Genomic DNA, 16,045 nt, shown 5'->3' on the forward strand with positions numbered 1-16,045 from the left:
TTGCATGGTTAAAAGTATATTTGTTTTTTTATACAGAAACTCCAAAATTATAGAGGGTTTTTTTTTTTGCACTGCTAAGGATTAAACTCAGGGCCTTATGCATGAGACAAGTACTCTACCACTAAGTTATATCCCCAGTCCCAGGTTTGAGTTCTTATTTGAGTTCCCTATAGATAAAGGGCAAGAACTTCAGCTTCCAGGAAGTGCCACTCAGCCTTCCTTGGGTGAGAGTCCACAAACAATAAGGTCATTTTTGTCGAAGGCCTTCAAGCCTTGTGATCCTAAGATTTGTACTTGGGCATGCTGGTGATCAACAGTGCTAAGGAAAGCCCATATACTGGCTAGGGGTTTTGCACTGGGAAAAGAGTCACATATCTTCTATTTAAAAACTAGTTCCTGGGCTGGGGATGTGGCTCAAGTGGTAGCGCGCTGGCCTGGCATGCGAAAGGCACTGGGTTCAATCCTCAGCACCACATAAAGATAAATAAAGATATTGTGCCCACTTAAAATTAGGAGGGGTTAACCCCCTTTCCTTTATTTCCAATACCCTTGGGGATCCGGGAGTGCACATTACAGCAAGGGAATCAGCAGCACCAGAAAGTCATTCCTGCTACTCTTGCCTGTACAATGACTCTTTCTAGGCAACTGGGTAAAATATTTAATTCTGTGGTCTGGGCACCGTGGTGCATGCTTGTAATCCCATCAGCAGGAAGATTGCAGGTTCAAAGCCACTCTCAACAACTTAGCAAGGCCCTCAGCAATTTAGTGAGATCCTATCTCTAAATTAAAAAAAAAAAAATTAAAGGGCTGGGGATGTGACTCAGTGGTTAAGTGCCCCTGGGTTCAATCCCCAGTACAAACAAAAGGTCTCTTTTTTGCGACTTCACAATCATCCATGAGCATACTGCAAGGATATACAATAATAAACAATTTTACATGGCCATGCCAAGCATCCAGAAGTGACAACCAGAGTAGATGCAATGACCACTGAGCAGTCACCAGATTCTTGGCAATCAGGACTGAAGTACCAATCAAGTTAAGGTGATGCTTTTGCTGCCTTGATAGGTGAGTGCCTCAAAAACTCCTTACCAACTACGATGAACCTATCAAGTCACATTGCAGCAGTCAGTCAATTAGCCATTTGTGTCCAGATGAGTGTTTCAACATGGGACAAAGTGGCCACACTTGACACAGAACACAAAGCCCTGTGTAGACCAAAGTGAAAGCCAACAAGCCGTTGGTGGTTGTCACTCAGGTGACATTGACTGTATTATGGAGTCAGGTAGCCCAGAGTTGTTAGCTAAAATTGAGTAATGTCCTTGGTCACAGTTGGTCCATCCTGTATTTCTTGCCATTTGTTTACGTAGCCTCACACTCACTCCATTGGTGAGGGAGAAATTAGCAGCTTAGGGCTGCTGAGATTTGAACTCATGACATCCATCATTACCTGCAACCCAGTCAGGGAGCCAGCCTGAACCTGGGTGGCCAGATTTGGCTGTCTACCCACATGAGAAATGAACAATGGAAAAGAAAAAAAGAAAAAAAGAAATTTTGTACATTTTGATCAAACTGGGGAGAAGAGCTAGATTAATAGAAATGATTACAATTTATAGAAACAAAACTCAGGTGATAAACATGTAGACTAGGCTGTGCTTCATCAGATAACATGTCTGTCTTAATTCCCTTGGCACATCCTTCAGATGAGCAAGTGCCGGAGCTCTGTTTCACCACTGCTGCACAGATAAGGTTGTCAGGAGCTTATCAGTTAGTGACCCTCACAGTGAGGATGTGGAAGGTACTGGAAGGCATGTAGTCCTGCCCAGGGACTACACTTCAGAGCACAGAGCAGGTGGGATGGGAGAAGGCTTTGGGTATCAAGTTGAGATACTTCTTGGTTCTCAGGAGAGAATGTGAAAGGTTTGTTGGAAAAATTTTGTCATCCAACAGCGAACAGAAATGCATGATTATAGACTGATGACTAATCCTATAATGCTACAGTATACTATATTCTATACTAATTGCATTTTAATTACATGCTATACAATCTAGTCATATATATGCTATTTATATACAAAACTATACTACATACTACATATTATATACATGCTTATACACACATGTACATACTTCAGGTACTAGATAATGCTATATGCTGTTAATGTACACAAAACTCTTTCAATATAGATGCAAAAAGCCTCAATAAGATACTAGAAAAGCAAATCTACCAATATATAAAGACTTATACTCCCTAAGAGAAATTTAACTTACAAAAGCAGTGCTGTTTTCATATATGAACGTCAATGAATATAATTCAACTTATTAGAATAAATGTCAAAAACCACAAGTTCATCTCAAGAGATACAGAAAAAACATACAAAAAAATATCAACACCCTTTCATAATAAAACACACCATCGTCACATCTGCAATTCCAGCCCCCCCCCCCACCTCCACCAGGAGGCTAAAGCAGGAAGATTGCCAGTTCATGGCCAGTCTCTGCAACTTGGTGAGCCTCTATCTGAATAGGCCTGGGGATGTAGCTCAATGATAAAGCGACCCTGGGTTCAATCCCAATTTTTAAAAAAATGAACTGAAGGGAACTTTCTAAATGTGCTTTACAGCATTGATTAAAAAACCCACTCTTAGAGCATGATGGCACCACCTATAATCCCCGCTTCTCAGGAGGCTGAGGCAGGAAGATCACAAGTTCAAGGTCAGACTCAGCAAATTAGCAAGATCTTGTCCCCAAAATTAGTGTAGCTCAGTGGTAGAATATCTTAGTACTGTTATAAAAACAACAAACAAAAACCCTACAGCTAACGTTATTCTTGATGGTGAGATTGAAAGCTTTCTCCCTCAGATTAGACAAACATGTAATTCTTCCACAGGTCTTTCTCCTTAATCCAAGGTGAATTATACAAGTAACAGCCAGAAATAATGATAAAAAATAAAAGGCAACAAGGCTGGGGTGTAGTTCAGTGGTAGAGCACTTGCCTAGCACATGTGAGGGACTGGGTTAAATCCTCAGCACCACATTTTAAAAAGTAAATTAAATAAAGGTATTGTGTCCATCTACAACTAAAAGTATTTTAAAAAGTAAAAGGCAACAGTTAAAATAATTCACCTAAGAGTATGTGATAAACTTGACATACTTAAAAATAGTTATCAACTCTCTTTTATCTGTTTTCCCCCAAGATACTGGGGATTGAACCTGGGGGTGCTTTTCCACTAAGCTACACACCCAACCCTTATTTTTTAAAACTGGATCTCACCAAATTGCCAAAGCTGGCCTCAAACTTGCAATCCTCCTGCTTCAGCCTTCAAGTAGCTTGGATTATAGGCATGTGCCACCACACCTGGCTACGGCATCTACGGTTTTCTTTTTATTGCAGTACTAGGGATTGAACTCAGGTCCTTGGGCATGCTGGGTAAGCACTCTACCACTGAGGTATATCCTCAGACTATGATACCTAATCTTTTTTATTTTTTTAAATTGTAGTTGGACACAATTTCTTTATTTTATTTATTTATTTTTAGGTGGTGGTGAGGATAAACCCAGTGTTGCGCACGTGCGAGGTGAGCGCTCTATTGTGGAGCCATAAACCCAGCCCAATACCTAATCTTTATTAGCAAAAAACAAATGAAATAAATTCCATGCCCCTTCAAAAAGGTAGCTTTTCCCATAGAAAAAGTAAAAGACATATAATGTGTGACAATACAGAAGCTGCCACACAACAGTAGGAAAATCCCCCCAAATAACAGAGACTTATTTTTCAGTGGCCCATCCATCAATCACAGACCACTTAAGACAATTATATAAATATTGAGCCTACTTATATATTAGAAATACATTTCAACTAAAACATGGATCCAACACACTTTAAAGTTGATAGAGAAAAGTTTTGTTAACTGACTTAAGATACTACGCATTAAACTCAAGCATAATTACTTAGAAGAGTACAGTCTTATATCACACATTTCAGTCAACAACGGATCTCATATACAATGGTGAGCCTATAACATTATAATGGGTCTTAAAAATGCCCATCACAGGAGCTGGGGCTGTGGCTCAGCAGTACAGCACTCGCCTAGCACATGTAGAAGCCCTGGGTTTGATCCTTAGTACCACATAGAAATAAATAAAATAAAGGCATTGTGTCCAACTACAACTAAAAACATATTTTTTAAAAAATGCCTATCACAGCTAGGCGCAGTAGCACATGCCTGTAATCCCAGCAACCCGGGAGGCTGAGGCAGGAGGATTGCATGTACAAGGCCAGCCTGGGCTATTTAGCAGGATCCTCAGCAACTTAGCAACACCCTGCCTCAAAATAAAAAATAAAAAGGATTGGGGATGTAGCTCACTAGCAAAGTACGCTTAATTTCAATACCCAGTACCCACCCCCACAAAATGCCTATCATATAATCAATGCATAGATGAACAGACAAGAAACAAAACAACTGAAGGAAAATAAGAAAACACCCAAGAAAATTCATGGTAAGCAGTTTAGTAGAAACTTCTGTAGACTTTAAGATCCTTTAAGCCTAAAAACATGGACCCCATAACAAAAAGTTTTCATCAACAGAGAGGAATATTCATGGTATATTATCTGCTTACAAGCAAGTCTATGATAAAAAGGAAACCAAGAAAAGCATCATGTACACATTTATGAAAAGAGTCACATTTCCCAAGAGGAGCCTCAGACATGCACGTCCTTCAGAAGATTTCAGTGGGGATGATGGCACATGCCTGTAACCCCTGCAACCTGAGAGGCTGAGGCAGGAGGATCACAAGTTAGAGGTCAGCCTGGGCAACTTAGAGAATTCTATCTCAAAGTAAAAAATAAAAAGGGCTGGGGGGCGTGGGCTGGTGCTGTAGCTCAGTGGCAGAGTGCTTGCCTAGCATGTGTGAGGCACTGGGTTCGATCCTTAGCACCACATAAAAATAAACAAATAAAATAAAGGCATTGTGTCCATCTACCACTACAAAAAATTAAAAAAAAAAAAAAAGAGGGGAGTGGGGAGCTGGGGATATAGCTCAGTGATAGAGCACCCCTGGGTTCAATCCCCAGTACCAACAACAGCAAAAAGAGTTCCAGCAGAAAGCACTGTCATGATAGGAAATGACAGTTCCAAATGTTGCTGCTCTTAAAGAATGTCCACTGGGCCAGATGAGGAGGTGGAGACACTGACACTGGTGATTCTGGAGCTGTGTGAGCCTAGACTAATGCGTTTGTTTCTTAGTCTTTAACAAAATACATTAAAAAGTAAACAATAAACATTAAAATGGATAAATGCTTATATAATAGATATAAACAAAAGTTTTATACAGACATCTTGTGTTTTAAGCTATGTGTTTATTACAGAACAGTGAAAAAGATGAAAAAATTGTTTATTAAGTGACAAAGTTACACTAACCTAAGGTTAATTTATTCTTGCTGATAAAATTATTTTTATAAATTTAGTATAACATAAGTGCAGGTGTTTATAAAGTCAACAGCAGTGTCCAGCAACATCCTAGGCCTTCACATTCAGTCACTGATCGCTCACTCAAACTCGCCCAGCAGACTCCCACCAGTACTCCAGCAAGTTCTGTACGCAGGAAGTATCTTGCACAGGTATATCTTTTATTTTATTTTTGCAGTACTGGAGATCAAAGCCAGGGACCCTCGACCCATTGAGCTACTCCCCTAGACCTTTTCATTTTTCACTTTGATACAGGATCTCAAGAAACTACCCAGGTTGACCTTGAACTGTGATCCTCCTGCCTCAGCTTCACAAGCAGCTGGGATTACAATCACGGGCCACCCTACCCTGATCTTTTATACTATATCCTTACTGTAGCTTTTCTATTTTTCAGTGTGTTTAGATACACAAATACTTATCATTGTGTTACTGTTGCCTACAGTACTAAATACAATAATGTACAAGTTTGGAGCCCAAAAGAAACAGGCAACAGCATTTAGCCTAAGTCTGTTGGTAGTTCACTATACCATCTAAGATTTGTCTAAGTACACTTTATTATCTTCACACAGCAATTAGATTGCCTAACGAGGCATTTCTCTGAATTTATCCCTTTGTTAACTGACACAACTACACCTATAGAATCCTCACCTTTATGTATCCTTACAAAGAAATGGAAATATGCAAACCAGAGAACTTTTAACTATGAGCCACTGATAAACATATTATATTCATAATTTATGTAAATTTTGTTCATGTAGAGAAACTGAACATTATGTAATAATTAATTTGCATTAAGATTTCAATATCACCTACATTTATGAGATTTCTTTCAAATGGGAGTTTTCCTATTGACTTTTAAAGCAATCATAAAAATCAAAAGCTTTCCTTTATTTTCCAAACTACTGGAGTCTGATATGTATAACATCTATCTTCAGTGTGCATTATGGGCCTTTGAAGGTACAGCCACCAGCCCTTTATAGAGATTTTCTGCTGAATGCATTTTTTTTTTTTGTTGTTATCTTCAAATGGAACTAGAACAAATGATGGCTTTAACAAATTTCATACATTCATAAGGCTATTCTCCAGTGTGAGTCTTGCCATGTATTCAAAAAGATCTGGAAAAACTGATGCCTTCACCACAAGTTTTTATCATCCCAGTATTCCCCTCCATGAATTCTTTCACACATCTGAAGACGAACGGAAAATCTGAAGGGTTTTCTATGCTGTTGACATTCACAGGGTTTTTCTGTCAGTGTGAATTCTTTTGTGTTTTTGGAGGGCACTGGAACAACTGAGCCTCTTACCACATTGTTTACACACAGAGGGTTTTTCTCCTGTGTGAGCCCTCTCATGATATCGCAGGGAACTGGGACAGCTGAGCACCTTGCCGCACTGTTTACATTCATAGGGATTGACTTCAGTGTGAATCCTTTCGTGTTTTCGAAGATAGCCGCGGCATCTGAAGGCTTTACCACATTGTTGACAGTCGTAAGGTTTATATCCAGCGTGGGTTCTTTCATGCATTTTAAGAGCCACATGAAATCTGAAGGCTTCGCCGCACTGCTTACACTGATAGGGTCGTGCTTTATTATGAATTCTTTCATGAACTTGAAGGGAATTTGAACAACTGAGAGTTTTGCCACACTGTATACACTCATAGGATTTGTCTCCAGCATGCGCTCTTTCGTGCCTTATAAGGGAAGTCTGAAATCGGAAGACTTTTCCACACTGTTTACACTCATAGGGCTTTTCTCCTGTGTGAGTTCTTTCATGTATTCGAAGGGAATTGGGAGAACTTAGTGCTTTGCCACATTTTTTACATTCAAAGGGATTTTCTTCAATATGAAATCGCACGTGTTTTCGAAGGTCACTGTGCCATCTGAAAGCTTCCCCGCATTGTTTACACTCATAGGGTTTTTCTCCAGTGTGAGTTCTCTCATGGATTCGAAGGGAATTGGAAGAACTGAGAGCTTTACCACACTGTTTGCATTCATAGGTTTTTGCTTCAGTATGAATTCTTTCATGTTCTCGAAAGTAACCATGACGTGTGAAGGCCTTACCACACTGTTTACACTCATAGGGTTTTTCTCCATTATGACTTCTTTCATGCCTTCGAAGGGAACAGGAAGAACTGAGGGTTTTGCCACACTGTTTGCATTCATAAGATTTTTTTACAGTGTGAATTCTGCCAGGTAGTTGAAATGAACTAGAACAAAGAAAGGTCTTCCCACACTGCTTGCTGTCAGAGGGTTTGGCTCCAGTGTGAGTTTGTTGATGTATTTGAAATGAACTGGGGGAATCAAAGACTTTTAAACATAACTCACAAGTATAAGGGCCTTTTATCCTGTGGGTCACCATATGTCTTCCAACACTTCTGAGAGAAATGAAGGTTTTCCCACACTGTTCACATTTATGTGGCTTCTCTCCATATTCCTTACACTCAAGTGCCTTGTATCTGGAGTGAGATTTCAGATGCCTCTTGAGAGATGAAAGACATAGGAAAACTTTTCCACACACACTGCATTTACATGGTTTTACTCCAGCAGGAATTTTCTTGCTCTGATTAAGATTTAGAGCCTGGATGAAGGTTTCACCACACTGACCACCTTCTTCACTTTCACAGGGTCTCTCTACTACATAACTTCTATAAAAAAATGACAAATGCATTAGCAAGGGTTCAATTATTAAAATGTATTTATTAGTAAGTGTTGGAGTTCCATTGCTCCTCACATCAAGGACAGGGTACATTTTTTTCCCTCCGGTGGCAAAAAGACTTAAAAGTACATGGACCAAATACTCTGCAACATGAATCCCACTTGGCTATTATCAAAACAGCAACATTCAGTTTCTTAGTACTTAGTTTACAAATGAACTATTTTGTAAGCACTGAACATCTTTGTTACATTTAAGTACACAGTAGCTTCACTGAAAATTTTCTAATGATAAATAAACTTAAAAATGTATTTGTTTTTGCCAGGCAGGTGTAATCCCAGCAGCTTGGGAGGCTGAAACAGGAAAATTGCAAGTTCAAAGCCAGCCTCAGCAACTGCGAGGCACTAAGCAACTCAGTGAGACCCTGTCTATAAATAAAATACAAAATAGGGTTGGGGATGTGGCTTACTGGTTGAATGCCCCTGAGTTCAATCCCCAGTACCAGAAAAAAAAAATTGTATTTGTTTTAATTGTTTTTAAAATTCTATGACATGCTAGGATTTCTTAAAAGGACTTTTTTTCCCTCTTATACCTGCAAATTACCTTAAATTTCTCCCTGGAATTTTAAACTGGTCTTCAATGTTCTGGTTTTTCCACTTGTTTCCTAAAATGTGGACAAAGAAAAATTATCGTGAATTATTAAAAGTTGTAGAAGAATTGTTAACTGTCAGGTGCAGTGGTACACATCTGTAATTACAGCTACTACTTAGGCTCAGGAAGGAGCATGGCAAGTTCAAGGCCATTCTAGGCAATGTAGTGAAATGCTGGCTCAAAGTTTAAAAAAATAAAAAAGGACTAGGGATGTAGCTCAATAGTAGAGTATCCCTGGGTTTAATTACTAGTACCACCACCACCACCAAAAAAAAAAAAAAAAAGAAGAAGAAGAAGAAAATGAAGAAATTTTAGAAAAATTATTCATTTCTAGTTTCAATGTACACTGTAACAATGCCTGATTCTTCACTAAATTCTTCCCTTTTCTGACTCATTCACCAAATTCTTCCATTTTTACATTCCAATCACAGAACCACATGCACGACCAAGAAACATTTGTGCTATAACTGACTAGGTAAAGGAATGATGTTGGTCTTACCTATAGAAGCCAGGTTTCTGAAAGTTTCCCGCATCACATCTCTGTAGAGATTCTTCTGGGAAGGATCCAACAAAGCCCACTCTGCCTGGGTGAAGTCCACAGCCACATCCTGAAAAGCCACTGAGTCCTAAAACATTCCACATACATGTACAGGAGAATGAGTCCGACTGACCAGAACCTACACTCAATTCATAAGAGGGTCACATGATTCTATGGTTTCCAAACATTTCCATCATGACTTGGTCATGAGAATTCTTGCCTTGGATGATACTCCCTCCCACACAGCAGTTCTAGTACTAGAATTGAGCTATTCAGAAAGGAAATAGCAAGTAGGAGCCCTTCTCATTAGAGGACTCAGAAAGTACGATGTGCTGTTGGGTCACTTTCATTTCTCTTTGTAGAGATGGACTTTAGTATCTATCATAACAAAGCCCTACCACCTGATATGAAGAGTTAACATTAGCATGGCATGGTGGCACATACCTGTAATCCCAGTGACTTGAGAGACTGAGGCAGGAGGCTCACAAGATCAAAACCAGCCTCAGCAACTTAGCAAGACCCTAAGTAACCTATCAAGACCTTGTCTCAAAATGAAAAATAAAAAGGGGTGGAGATGTGGCTCCTTGGTTAAGCACCCCTGGATTCAATCCCTGATGAAAAAAAAAAAAAAAGGTAGTCTTAAGTCTACTCACATAGTTCAAACTTTGCTAGTACCAGTGAACTTGAAACTTGGGAGTGATTTGCTAACATAAATAATAAGAATGTTTCATTGTGCCTAAATGATCTATGTAAATACCATAGCAGTTTATGAACTCTTGTTTCTCTTCTGAATGTCTATTAATTTGTTCCATGCTCACAGTGGTGCCTAGAGAATTAGATCCCAAAAACACTATGCACACTGAGTGTCTAACGAGCTAATTACCTGGTAGACACTATTTCATGCATGTTGTCACAACTTGTCCATTGGGGAACTGAGTTCATCCTATGTGATTACAGCAAGAGATATCCTTTGGGGACGTATAAACACTTTACTCCAGGCCAAATTTAATAAAGTACTAAGTATAATAAGTGATCAATATTTAATGAACCTAACAGAACAACTTTTGAATTTCTATTGAGCCATGTCAAAGCAGAATCAAATCGGTGGGTGGATGATACATGTTCTTGGAAAGAACTCAATATCATCATTGATATCACCTCTTCCAAACCATATCTCACAAAAATCCCATAACTCTCCAAAGCAGACTCTTCAGTAGTTTGTTTTTATAAACTAAAAGGAATAACAAATGTCTAACAATGATCAAAGTTTTCTGAAGGAGAGTGATGGCTTGCCTCACAAACCTAATATTCAGAGCAGCCTAGTATTAGCAGAAAACAAATAGACAAAAGGAAAGGCATCTACCAAGAGCTGGCATTTGTATAGAATGTTGATTAATAATAGAGTAGATGGGTCTGGGGGTATAGTTTAGTGGTAGAGCACTTGCCTAGCATGCACAAGGCCCTCAGGTCAATGCCTTGTACCCACCAATGATAATAATAGTAATAATACAGCAGGCACTCTGGAGCTCTGGGAGAGAGCACAAGCACTTTAAAACATGGAGCAAGACAAACTGGTCTCTACTTGAAATATGCATTCCATTCCCTCCTATATTGTGGATACTAATCAATCCATTGTAGATTCAAATATAAAAAATAAATATAGAACACCTTTAGCAGTCACTAGTTTCTTGGATGTAATAGGTAGGATAATTTTCAAATAACATGAAGAATAAGCCATAGAGAAAGGAACTGAGGCTGGGGATGTAGCTCAGTGGTAGATCACTTCTCTAGCATGTGTGAGGCCTTGGGTTCAATCTCCAGTGCTAAGAAAAAAAGAAAATAAAAAATTAAAATATTCTAAAATCAAGACAGTTAAAAGACAAAAACAGGGTGGGGGTTGTGGCTCAGTGGTAGAGCACTTGCCTAGCAAGTGTGAGGCACTGGGTTTGATTCTCAGCACCACATATAAATAGATGAAAATAAAGGTCCGTTAGCAACAACAACAAAAAATATTTTAAAAAAAGACAAAAACAGAATGGAGAAATCTGCAATACATGCAATATAAAAGGATTCACATGCAGAGTAAATATGATGAGCACATGCTTAAAAATGGTAAATAACCAAAACATATTTGACAGAAGATGAAAAACAAGTTATAGAAAAAATCCCATTGTTGTAATGAGGAAATAGCCAAATAAAATGTCAAGTAGATGACTCTGACATTTATTAGAAGGATAAATAGACAATTAGGTAAACCAACTGGTGATCACCTTAGCAAACAAAAAAGTGGATAAATGAAAATGTCCAGTGTCACACTCCACCGCTATTTCCTGTAATGTGATCATTAAAATCATTACACACACACACACACACATACTCATTGACACTTGATTTTCATAGAGGGAATGATTCTCAACCCCATCCCATGTGGCTCAACCCCAAACCAACTCCCAAAGATGAATCCCCATGTAAATTAGCACTCAAATGAGTTGAAAATATAGGCCCACACAAAGACTGGCACCAAGCTGTGGAGAGCAGCATCATGCACTAATTTTGAAAACTTGGAAGTAACCAAGATGAATATTTGTTCACCAAGATAAAAAGAACAAAATACACAAATTCTATTGTACTTCAACACACATACAATGGAATACCTAAAAATACCCTTAAAAAATGAGTTTAAATTAACACCCAAAGAATAAATGTATAGGTTTCAATTTGACAAAAGAAGTACAAAAATTAAAGCCAGGAGCAGTGGTGTATGCCAGTAATTCCAGCAGCTTAGGAGGCTGAAGCAGGAGGATCATGAGTTCAAAGCCAGCCTCAGCAAAAAGGAGGCACTAAGCAACTCAGTGAGATCCTGTCTCTAAATAAAATACAAAATAGGGCTGGGGATGTGGCTCAGTGGTCAAGTGCCTCTGAATTCAATCCCAGTAACCCCCAACTACAACTTAAAAAAAAATATATATATATATATACACACACACACATATACATATATATATATGTGTGTGTGTGTATATATGTATGTGAGTGTATGTGTGTGTGTGTGTGTGTGTATATATATATATATAAATAAATAAAAAGGCAGGGCCAAGACCCAAATGATCTCACTGGTGAATTCTTCCAAATATTTAAGGAAGAAATGACTCCCATTCTCCAAAATTCCTTCCAGAAAATAAAAGCAAACACTTCCTAATTCATGGAATGAGGCCAACATTACCCTATTAACAAAAAGAAATAAGACACTACAAAAAAGGAAAACTACAGAAAGACAGTTGTTAAAATTCTCAATATATGTTAGCAAGTTAATTTTAAAATATATTTGTTAAATTATATATTACAAACAGATGGGGATTATTACAGGTTTGTAGGGATGATTGAGTTCAACAATCAAAAAATTGTGGTACAGCACATGCCTACCATGTGTAAGGACCTACATTCAATCCCTAGCACCCCAAAAGAAAAAACTCAAAAATCCGTAACTATTATATTAACAAGTGAAATAAGAAAAATCATATGATCATATCAATACTTGCAGAAAAACCACACAGCACCCAGCCCTTTGGAGGCTGAGGCAGAAGATCTCAAGTGCAAGTTGAGGCCAACCTCAGCAATGTATCCAGACCCTGTCTCAAAAAAGGCTTAGAGATGGGCTCAGTGGGAGAGTACCCCTGTTTTAATCCCCAATACAGAAAAAGAGCTAGAGATAGAAATAGAGATAGAGAAAAAAAAAGGAACCCTTATTTCAAAAAAGCAGAAGGAAAAGCCATTGAGATTGAGAATAAATAAACATAAATGTCCACAGAAGACAGGACTGGACTTTGGTTGTACAAAATCCCAAGAATCAGTAAAATCTTCAAGAAACTAATAAGCTGGGCTGGGATTGTGGCTCAGATAGAGTGCTTGCCTAGCACATGCGAGGCCCTGGGTTCGATCCTCAGCACCACATAAAAATAAATAAAATAAAGATATTGTTTCTAACCACAACTAAAAAGTAAATATTAAAAAAGAAACTAATAAGCTAATATAGCAAAGTTGTAGAACACAAGATCAATACAGAAAAGTCCCTAATTTTCCTGTATATCAACTATGAACAACTGGATTTGGAATTAAAAATACAACATTATTTGCATAGCATCAAAGATAAAAACAGAGAGAAATACTTATACATGATTGTCACAAATACAACAAAACCGACAAATTTGTAGTGAAAAAATTAAAAAAAAAACTAAATTTGTGGAGTTGATCACGAGTAGGAAGCCTCAATATTTTAAGATGTTCTCCATTTTAATTGCAAAGTCAACATAATCCAAATAAAAATCCTAACAAGTTACCTTATCAGTAACAACAACAACAACAACAACAAACTCTTCTAGCAGGGAGTGACACCCATAATTCCAGCGGCCTGGGAGACTGAGGTAGGTGGATAACAAATAAACATTGATCTCAGAACAGGACAGAAAACTAGAAGGGAAAAAAATAATAATAATAACAGAAATAAGCCCACAAAACTATAATCCATTGTTCTTTGACAAAGGAGCAAAAGAAACTAAATGACTAAAGTATGATCTTTTCAATAAACGTTACCGAACCACCTGGACATGATAGGTGAAGAAATTGACTTGACAACTTTCACAAAACTAAAACTGGGCCACAAACCGAAATGTAAAATGCAAAGTTTAGAACTTCTCGAAGGTAAACAGAAACTAGAAGACTTTGAGTTTGGCAATGAGGTTTCAGATGTGACACCCAAAGCATGATGTGAGAATAAGAAAACGGATAACCTAGACTTCAATGAAATTAAAACATTCTGATCTGCAAAAAGCGCCTCCCCGGTCCTCACTGCGTGGTCCCGGGAGACGCGAGCTGTGGGCACAGCGCTGCGCGACAGGGCCAGGGGCCGGGCCCAAGTCGCCACGCTGGGAACAGAGAGGACGTGGGAGTCCTGACGGACAGCCCAGCCCCACCCTGGGCAGGAGGGGACCGAGGGCCCAGCGGCGCCGGCTGCGGACTCGGCCGCAGAGTGTGGAGCTGACGCCGGAGAGGCCGGTCCTGCCACAGCCGGTTCTTGGTGATTGCGACAAGCCCGTCCTCCCGGATATGGGGACACCTGGCTCCCGTACTCACCATTTTCCGACTTGGGAGGAGTCTCTGGCGTCCTCCCTACAGCTCCTGCGGTCAGTGGAGTTCAGAGCCAACAAAAACTGAGACTGGGTTTGGAGCCTGGCGGGGGAAGAGAAGCTCAGACTCGCCGGCCGCGGCACCACCCCTCCTCCCTGAGCGCGCCTGCTTGGACAGCAAGACCGCCCCGCCCCCGAGAGCCTGATTGGCTAGTGACCCAGTGCCCACCCCCTGAGGCCTGACTGACGGGAAAAGCGATCCCGTAGGAGAGTGAGTGGAGCTGAAATGACCCAGAGCAACCCCAGCCCTTCCCAGCCCCAGTTGCCTCCCCAACTGTGACCTAGCCAGGAGAGGGACATAACTGATTTAAGCGAAACTTGCTCCGGGCTTTCCAGGGCGCACACTGCTGTCCTATACTCGGTGGGCAATTCCCGTTCTTCCCCCTTGGACACAGGCTTACAGGGGGGTGCAGTCAAATTTACACTGAGTATCCAGTAGAGTGATTACTGATAAGTAGCTAGTCAGCCATGAATGGGTGGTGGTTCTGGGGAGGACAAACTGACAGATAGGCACCTGGAAGATGGGGGTCTGGTATGTCAAAACTTCCTCCAGCCATAATTATATCCCCTTAAAAAACAAAAAAACTATTGTTTCAAGACCCTGTCACACAAACCAGGTGGCCTGGATCCTCCCTTATCACCAAAACTATCACAACCTCAGTCACCCAGGCAACCAAAACATCAAGACCCTCACAAAGAAAGCTTGCTGAGGGATATTCTACAAAGAAGTGAGACAGACCCCTGAGCAGACATGGTAGCTGCTATTAATGGTTTTTACAACTTTGACAGGATTAAGGGACTCACTTGACTTTTTATTTAATTTGTCTGAATGATATACAAAATTAGAGGAAATGTTAATGCTACCACAACTTGATTTCATTTATCTTGGTTAGAAGCCAAGCTAAACAGAGTCTGTCCTGTGGGTTGTAACACTCAGGTGGTTGTGAACTTCATACTTAAGAAGTCCACAGCTTGGGCACAAGTCCCTGGTCCTCCAGGGATCAGGCACTGGGGAATGAGGCATGCCAAGGATTGCTCACAACTTCTCTCTCATTCTACACATTTTTCAGTGAAATGCTTCTAGGTATAAAATGAAGCTCTGAGATCATGAGTGTGGTGACCACCAAGTCAGGGATGAGTTGGTCACACAACTTTGACATCTGCTTTGGTACCTGTGAGTAGTGGAGGACAATTTCCCCCAGGAAGGTACAATGGACTTAATGTTTAATCTACAAAATATTGTTTAATCTGACTGTTGGCATTGGGGAGGCAATGGCTGTTGAGAACTGGTTATTGTGTGTTTCAACTTTCTGTGAATAAATGAATAAACAAGTAAAGGTGTAGGGAGATATTAGAGGAGTGGGCTGATGGTTTCCAACGAAGAGGAGGAGGAGAAGAAAAACCTCCTGAAATAATAGTTTAAGAAAGGGATCTCTGAAAAAAAATATATTTGAACTGAGACTCACATGTAGAGAGTTTGGGTGGGAGTATGTGCGTGGACATCAGGATAGAGATAAATTATATTAGTACTCAGTATGGAAATAACCATCAATAAC

General features: G+C 39.7%; 1 protein-coding gene across 3 annotated transcripts; it reads right to left on the minus strand.

Moving 5' to 3' along the window:
- Window positions 1–503: 503 nt before the first annotated feature.
- On the minus strand, window positions 504–14,594 carry LOC124087780 (zinc finger protein 709). 3 transcript variants are annotated; one of them, XM_046436849.2, is made up of 6 exons: window positions 14,437–14,594; window positions 10,975–11,129; window positions 10,190–10,249; window positions 9,268–9,394; window positions 8,721–8,781; window positions 504–8,109 (listed from the first exon to the last, which is right to left on the minus strand). In XM_046436849.2, the coding sequence occupies exons 4-6, from the start codon at window positions 9,299–9,301 to the stop codon at window positions 6,699–6,701; spliced, it is 1,506 nt and encodes a 501-aa protein (XP_046292805.1). In that variant the 5' UTR covers window positions 9,302–9,394; window positions 10,190–10,249; window positions 10,975–11,129; window positions 14,437–14,594; the 3' UTR covers window positions 504–6,698. The 3 variants fall into 3 exon arrangements, with proteins under 3 accessions (XP_046292805.1, XP_058432483.1, XP_046292804.1); XM_058576500.1 differs by lacking the exon at window positions 10,190–10,249; XM_046436848.2 differs by lacking the exons at window positions 10,190–10,249; window positions 10,975–11,129.
- Between the last annotated feature and the right edge of the window lie 1,451 nt (window positions 14,595–16,045).

Source organism: Marmota monax, unplaced genomic scaffold (genome assembly GCF_021218885.2).
Source record: "Marmota monax isolate L192 unplaced genomic scaffold, Marmota_monax_Labrador192_F-V1.1 WCK01_AAM20220418_F8-fsc00021, whole genome shotgun sequence".
NCBI lineage: Eukaryota > Metazoa > Chordata > Mammalia > Rodentia > Sciuridae > Marmota > Marmota monax.